The 7748-nt window shown below is 47.5% G+C and overlaps 1 protein-coding gene across 1 annotated transcript in view; it reads right to left on the bottom strand.

The window, feature by feature from the left end:
• Positions 1 to 7748, bottom strand: part of PTPRF (protein tyrosine phosphatase, receptor type F) — a 276943-nt gene that overhangs the window by 52398 nt on the left and 216797 nt on the right. The window contains exon 6 of the mRNA XM_018558965.1: positions 4517 to 4627. Within this exon, the coding sequence (XP_018414467.1) occupies positions 4517 to 4627 (111 nt within the window). The remainder of the gene's footprint in view (positions 1 to 4516; positions 4628 to 7748) is intronic.

The raw sequence follows: 7748 nt of genomic DNA, 5'->3' as shown, positions 1-7748 counted from the left end.
AGATATACTACAGCACCGCACCACCCCCCCCCCCCCCCCCTCAAGAATATGTTTGTGACATTTTTTAATAAAACCTTTCCATTGTCATTACATATTTTATTTTACTCCCAGCAGTGATGTCATCACTGAGTCTCTGAGCTTCTCTTTGTAATGCAGGCAGATCATGGCTGGTGGATGGGGCCGGCAGGGTGCTGTACATAGATTCCTGAATACATCACCGCACCCTGCCTTGGCACTCCTCTGAAGAGCCCTCAGTCCTGATACAAGCAGTGGGCGGGCTCTTGGGAGGAGTTATGCAAATATCAAAATGCCTTGATGGGTGGGTGTCAGTCTGGAGGAGTGGGCGTTCCCAGGCAGGCTGTATTTGCACACAGACCACCCACATGTGATGCTGAACCTCCATGATTAAAAGTTGGCCTGGAAATGGTTAGATGCTGCTGGACCTTCTCCAGCCAGGAAATGAGGCGGGCTCTATCTGACTTCTAATCATTGTGAGGAGCTCCCAGTGTGCAGTGACATCAGAGGAAGGCATTTCAGACCAGGAGAGGAGCCGCTACAACTGTGCAAGACTGAAGGGAAGGCCGGAGTTCAACTTCAAACAGGCCAGATGCATCAAGCTGCAATGAAGGTGTACAAATAGTGCTTACGGCATACTTAAATGGAAGGTAACAATGAGGCCACTTTAGCATGCCTTATTACAGCCTGATGGATCAGAGCCTATGAGTTTTATGCTGAAGTGTGATGATACATGCAAGATGAATTCAAAGCACTGTATTGTAACTGTATTTTAATGACGGAGGCCAAAAAACTATGACTGATGAGTGATGTATTCAATGGGGATGGTAGGGAAAAAAACCTGCAAGAAAAAGGGGATTGTAGAATTGTAGAAGAGTCACAACGTGTAAAGGGAACAGGCTCGGGGCGCGTGGAGAAGAGAGGAGGTGATGTGGAGGTAGAAGGGCACCATGCACTGTCCAGCGTGCACTTAGGAGGGAGACTTGCGGGAATTATGGCAGGCAGGTGATAAGCAGGTTCTGCAGGGGAGGAGCTCTGTCCTGAGCCCGCCTCTGCTGTTCTCCAAGGGTGGGGTGGGGAGGGAGTTACCAGACGTGCCAATCTCTATCTGGATAAGAAGTGAAAGGGACCAACCTTCTCGCTGAGCTGAGAGATGGAGGATTGATTGTATGGCGGTGCGATGAGGATGACGAGGAAGTAGAGAGACAAGGAGAAACATAGAGAGAGTAAAAACAGCAAACTGCATGTGTACAAGCAACAACACACGTGTCACACGCCAAGCATCATGGCCAACATAGTGCAAGCTGCGAGGATGCCGGCTCTTCCGCCACACCGCCAATTCGTATCCGAGTCCGACCAAACTAAATGGTTCAGTAAGTTGAATCACACCCCCTAGCTCCTTATAATTCCAGAGGACGTCAATGGGGAGTTTCTGAACCTGCAGCCACTACACAGCCATGAGGTGGGGGTCACAGCCGCAAGTGGGTGGAGCTGGGAACTCGGGAGCAAAGGTCTCACCGGGAGTTCCCAACAGAAACTGTATAAGTAGCTGATGGGTGATTCCATCTGCCGACACACACAGAAAACACACATGACAAGCATGACATAGACATGACATACAGTACATGACTGACATGGCAGACAAGACACACTAGACATACAAGATAGACATGGCATACAGGAGACATCCATACTGACAGCCAGAAGAACTGACACTCATAGCGGCGTGATCATTCATACAAGGGTGTAACACATCATATAATCCCATGAAGGAGGGAAGGAGAGAGAGAGATACTTTGAGAAGAAGGTATGAGAAGGACAGAGCAAAAGAAAGAGCGAGTAGAAAAGATGGAGGAAGAGACAGACAAATATGGGGAGGGAGAGAGAGATGCAGAGAGACAGAGCCGAAGAGAAAGATGTGAAGGAATTGACATGGAGGGAGAGATACTTTATTAGAGAGATAAAGATACAGAACTAAAGAAAGAGGGAGAGGGAAGCGGAGACAATCAAAAGTATAAAGAGATGGAAGAAATACAGAAAGAGGTATACAGAGAAACAATGACAGAGATAGAGATGCTTTAAGAGAGAGAGATACAGAGAGAGAAAGAGAGGGGGAGAGAGGGAGAGAACTGAAGAGTGAGATACAAAGAGAGTAAACTGAAGAGAAGCAAAGAAAAAGAAACATATAAAGAGACAGAGTTATAGGAAGAGGTATACAGAGAAACAAAGAAAGAGATAGAGATACTTTAGGAGAGATACAGAGAGAGATATTTTGCTAGAGAGATTTGGAGAGAGAAAGAACTGAAGAGTGAGAGAAGAGGGGAGAGAGATAGATAAGAAGAGATTGTCATGGAGAGATATAGAGAACTAAAGAGAGAGAAGAGGAGAAAAGGAAACATATAAGGGGATAGAGATACAGGAAGAGGTATGCAGAGAAACAAAAGACAGAGATAGAGATACTTTAAGAGAGTGATACAAAGTAATACAGCTGGAGAGAGAGAGAGAGAGAGAGAGAGAGAGAAAGAGCGAGACGAAGAAAGGGATACTTTGACCGAGAGATACAGTAAGAGACAGAGCGAGAAGAAGGGAGAGAAAGATACAATGAGATAGGAGCAGAGAGAGAGAGAGAGAGAGAGAGAGAGAGAGAGACAGGTGTGGGTTTGTGCGGTCTGATCTCTTAGGTTTGGCTATGGCCAGAGAGCTGTACACTGCGAGCACGCAGCGGAATGTCCTGTAATACCTGCCCTGAGCAACAGGAGGCGACCTTAGACACATTTTACCCATATGAAGCGTCAGACTCTTTCCTGTGAAAGCCGTCAAATGATCTCTTGTTTGTAAGAGAGAAAAGAGAACCTTAGTGAGTCACAAGCTGGAATCAGAGTGTCAGCGGGAAGAATTAATTGTAGATTTTGTATCAGCTCACATTATGTACGCTGAGTTCTCGGGATAATGACCCCCCAGCAGAGCGGGCTGCACCGATAAATAAAAACAGACTATACAAAATGTGGATCTCTGCTTTGGAAAAGTCTTCTGCCATTATCTGGTGACATTGGATATAGGAAGGGGATCGGCTTCATATTAAGCTGTAGAACAAATAGGGGAGATCATTTACATTTAATCCCTAGACAATGTCTGTGGCTGAGGGTACCCCATGGTGGACCTCTGCTTCCCACACACGCCTTGCCCTCACTTGCAATGAATGATAAACTAGCGGCCTTATCACTGCTCTCCTGAAATATCACACTGTCAGAGGCTAAGTGCTTGTGCACGCTATATCCTTCCTAAGGGGACTCTCCTGGTTTAAACTATAGATTTTTGTCCCGGTGAGAGAAAGTTGCTCTACAATAGAGAAACCAGTTTTACTTTAAAAGGGGGTCTAAGCCCTGCCATCTGCCTGTTCAGGGAGAGCCCCTCTGTGGCCTATAAGGGCACTCTGATTGGACGGGATGGAGACTTAAAACTAATGAGTAAAAAAGATGAGAGCACCACAGGACTTACTAAGTCAAGATGATGTTATTTATCATAACCAATGCGTTTCGGGGGCTCACATCCTCCCCTTCATCAGGGTTTAAGTGCTGGCAATGACTGGAGTATACTGGACAGAAATGATCGCAACATGCCAGTCAGATGGCTGTCTATTGCTGCCCAGTACAGTATACTCCAATACCAGCCAGCACTCAAGCCCTGATGAAGGGGGCGTTGCCAGCCCCCAAAATGCATTGTCTATATCCTCTGTCCTGTTGTGAAGTTAAACTTCTTTAGTACAGCCTGCAGCACTCTCATCCTTCTATATATCATTTCTGACTAGTCCAGGGACCCTTGGGGAAGCCCTGGTTGATAGAGAGGTGCCTTTAAGTATTGTACACCAACCTAATCTTTACCTATCAGAGGGCCAAGCGTTCCACCAACTCAAGGTTAATGAAGTCCTGGAAAGGTGAAACTAGTTCCAGAAAGGCACACGGGAGGATTTTCTGGCCATTAGAGGAGGGCAGCTTTTTCTACAAACACGTCCCTTTTTCCGCCTGCGTCGCCCCCTGTGTGTTTGCCAGTGTGCAGCTCTCTGACCGCGCCAACCCCGAATCACACGGTAAAATAGGGAAATGAGCAGCGTCTCGGCTCTCCGGATAATCAGGGAAATAAATGTGGGAATTCTTTCAGTCGATTCAGAAATCACATTAATTCTCATTAAACACAAACCATCACGACAGAAGACAAAGCATATGGCATCCCATACACCAGAGACCGGCGCGCAGCTGCTGCACTGAGCGCGTAACACTCCACGAAAGCTTTATCCACGCACTGGCAGCGACGACGACGCAGCCTCGCACTCACACCGCAATGACACTCAGCAGGAAGCACACTGTTCAGCGCCTGATGGAAGCCGTCCCGTCTCCAGGCGCGCTGTGGTCTGGTAAAGATGGTCGTTGAGGGGAGGAAGGAAGGGGGAAGTGGGGTGGCCCATGAAGGTGATTCACCAGAACCGATGGGGAGGAGTTCTTACCACGCACGTAGAGGTTTGCCGGGGCAGAGTAGCGCGTCCCGGCGCTGTTGGTGGCCACACATTCGTACTTCCCCTGGTCGGACTCCTCGCTGTTCTCAATCTGGAGTGCGCCTGTGGAAGACAACGGACACGGGTGAGAAGAAGTTGAAGGGCTATTCTTATTCCATAACAACAAAGCTCGCTTGAATTCTAAGATCGCTGAATATAACAAATCTCTGCTTTCACCTTATTCTCTACCACCCAATACACAGATGAACCCTGACACCCTACACCCTAATACACAGATGAACCCTGACACCCTACAACTTAATACACAGATGAACACTGACACCCTAATACACAGATGAACCCTGACACCCTACAACTTAATACACAGATGAACCCTGACACCCTAATACACAGATGAACCCTGACACCCTACAACTTAATACACAGATGAACCCTGACACCCCAATACACAGATGAACCCTGACACCCCAATACACAGATGAACTCTGACACCCTACAACCTAATACACAGATGAACCCTGACACCCTACAACCTAATGCACAGATGTACCCTGACACCCTAATACACAGATGAACCCTGACACCCTACAACCTAATGCACAGATGAACCCTGACACCCCAATACACAGATGAACCCTGACACCCCAATACACAGATGAACCCTGACACCCCAATACACAGATGAACCCTGACACCCTACAACCTAATACACAGATGAACCCTGACACCCTACAACCTAATGCACAGATGAACCCTGACACCCTAATACACAGATGAACCCTGACATCCTTACACGCTATGGGGCATATTTATAAAATATTTGCAGAGCGAACGGCTCTGCGAATGTCTATCCTTTAGATGCACAGCACACTATGGCCACTAGATGGAGCCGAGGAGCACAGGAATGCCTCAAAGCTCCATCTAGTGGCCATAATGTGCAGTGCATCTGAAACTTAGACGTTCGCTCTGTGTGTCTGCATTCAACTTCTCCGTCATACAGCAGGAACAAACTTTTACTGCAACACTGTTTCTGAGTATCACTGTATCTTTTGTTCTGGTTCATTGCTCTATAAGAAGGAGCCACCACACAGAGGCTACAGTTCATACGTAGGTGCATATGTACCTGCTACAACACTATCGGCCCAACTATCAGCGGCGCAATATTAAAATAACGCATACTGTGACAAGTTTTTTAGTGCGATAACTAAACAATGATTCGCAGTGCATGTTCCTGTGGAATGCGTCAGAAATTGGAAAATCCCTCTTTGTGACAAGTCTTGTGACTGTTGCAATTTGTGCACCATATAACTGAATGGACTGCATGTATTTTGGGGGCATAAAATAAGCGCACTAGCGCACCAGGTGGTAGGTGGCGCAAGAGTCCTTATAAACTATGGTCACTGCGATATAATAATGGCACAATTTGCTACGTTTTTGGTGACAAAGTTTGCACACAATTTTCCTGTTGCAATGTCTCGCTCTGCATCAGTAATAGTTTATTGGGCCCAATGCATTGTGCTGTGATAGAAAAATGCAGTAAAATGCACAATGCCGCCCACATATTGCGCCCCCTGAGCAGCTTTACCATCCCTAGATCTGAATGCTGTGCGATTCCGTCCCTCTGCCACTGGAGGGCAGTATGCCACTACAGTCTGCACGCAAACTGCTAAACTAGACTAAATGATCAGCTTGTCAGCACTCACTGTATAATCCATGAAAATTAAAGGATAATTGCAATTATCTAGTATTTTGGGGCTTTTAACAAGCAGAGTAAGAATTGCACAGGTATGAATATGAGCCAGTACTGGCAGCATCAGAAATGCAGGATGAAAGATGAAGAAACAGCAATGCCCTGAGACTTGGCAACCAAACAGCAGCTTAATTTTCCTCAGCCTGTCTGTGCACTTGGCATACAGGGAGGCCAGGTCTATGATGTGCAGGATCTGTAATGGGATACAGAGAGGCGGGGCCTGTGATGTGCAGGATCTGTACTGAGATAAGGGGAGGCGGGGTCTATGATGTGCAGGCTCTGTACTGGAATACAAGGAGGTGGGGTCTATGATGTGCAGGCTCTGTAGTGGGATACAGAGAGGCGGGGTCTATGATGTGCAGGATCTGTTCTGGGATACAGGGAGGCGGGGTCTATGATGTGCAGGATCTGTACTGGGATACAGAAAGGCGGGGTCTATGATGTGCAGGCTCTTTACAGGGAGGAGGGGTCTATGATCTGCAGGGTCTGTACTGGGATACAGGGAGGCGGGGTCTATGATGTGCAGGCTCTGTATTGGGATACGAGGCGGGGTCTATGATGTGCAGGCTCTGTACTAGGAAACAAGGAGGCGGGGTCTATGATGTGCAGGCTATGTACTGGGATACAGGGAGGCGGGGTCTATGATGTGCAGGCTCTGTATTAGGATACAGGGAGGCGGGGTCTATGATGTGCAGGCTCTGTACTAGGAAACAAGGAGGCGGGGTCTATGATGTGCAGGCTCTGTACTGGGATACAGGGATGTGCAGGCTCCAAATTAGGATACAGAGAAAAAAAATGAAAATCAATGTCAGCCGGCACAGCTCACAGTGATCGGTATGTCAGCTGGCACAGCTCACAGTGATCTGTATGTCAGCCGGCGCAGCTCATAGTGATCGGTATGTCAGCCGGCACAGCTCACAGTGATCGGTATGTCAGCCGGCACAGCTCACAGTGATCGGTATGTCAGCCGCCACAGCTCATAGTGATCGGTCACTAACGCCATAACTTTGCGCCGCTTCATTGATTAGAAATATTGATCATCTTTCCCCCCGGGTGATATTTTATAATGACTTTATATTATTGGATATAATTGATGTCATGGTAACGTGGGATGTCGTCTCCTCGGAACTTCTCGTGTTTATGGGGGTCTCTTATTTTTCTGATGATGCCGGTTCTACGTTCGGCAATACTCAGGCTGCGTGAGCGCCCCATGATACTAGAGAACAGCAGTTATCCTCGGAGATGAAGAGACGCGGCTGATGAACACTTCCTGCTGTAATAAAACCCTTCAGAGAGATCAGATTGAAACCCAATCACGGCAGATAGAAGCATGTCATAGAACACAGACAGCGCAATCAGCTGGGACAGATCTGATGTCTGAACATATGAAGCCCTCAGCAGTCTTGTGTCTGGATAGATGGGGGGGGGTTAGTGGTTAGGAGGTGCAGACCGATCATGGTACGTGATGGTGAA

The sequence above is a fragment of the Nanorana parkeri genome, unplaced genomic scaffold (assembly GCF_000935625.1).
Source record: "Nanorana parkeri isolate BGI_ZX_2015 unplaced genomic scaffold, ASM93562v1 scaffold371, whole genome shotgun sequence".
Lineage (NCBI taxonomy): Eukaryota > Metazoa > Chordata > Amphibia > Anura > Dicroglossidae > Nanorana > Nanorana parkeri.
This window is presented reverse-complemented; position numbering and strand designations above follow the sequence as displayed.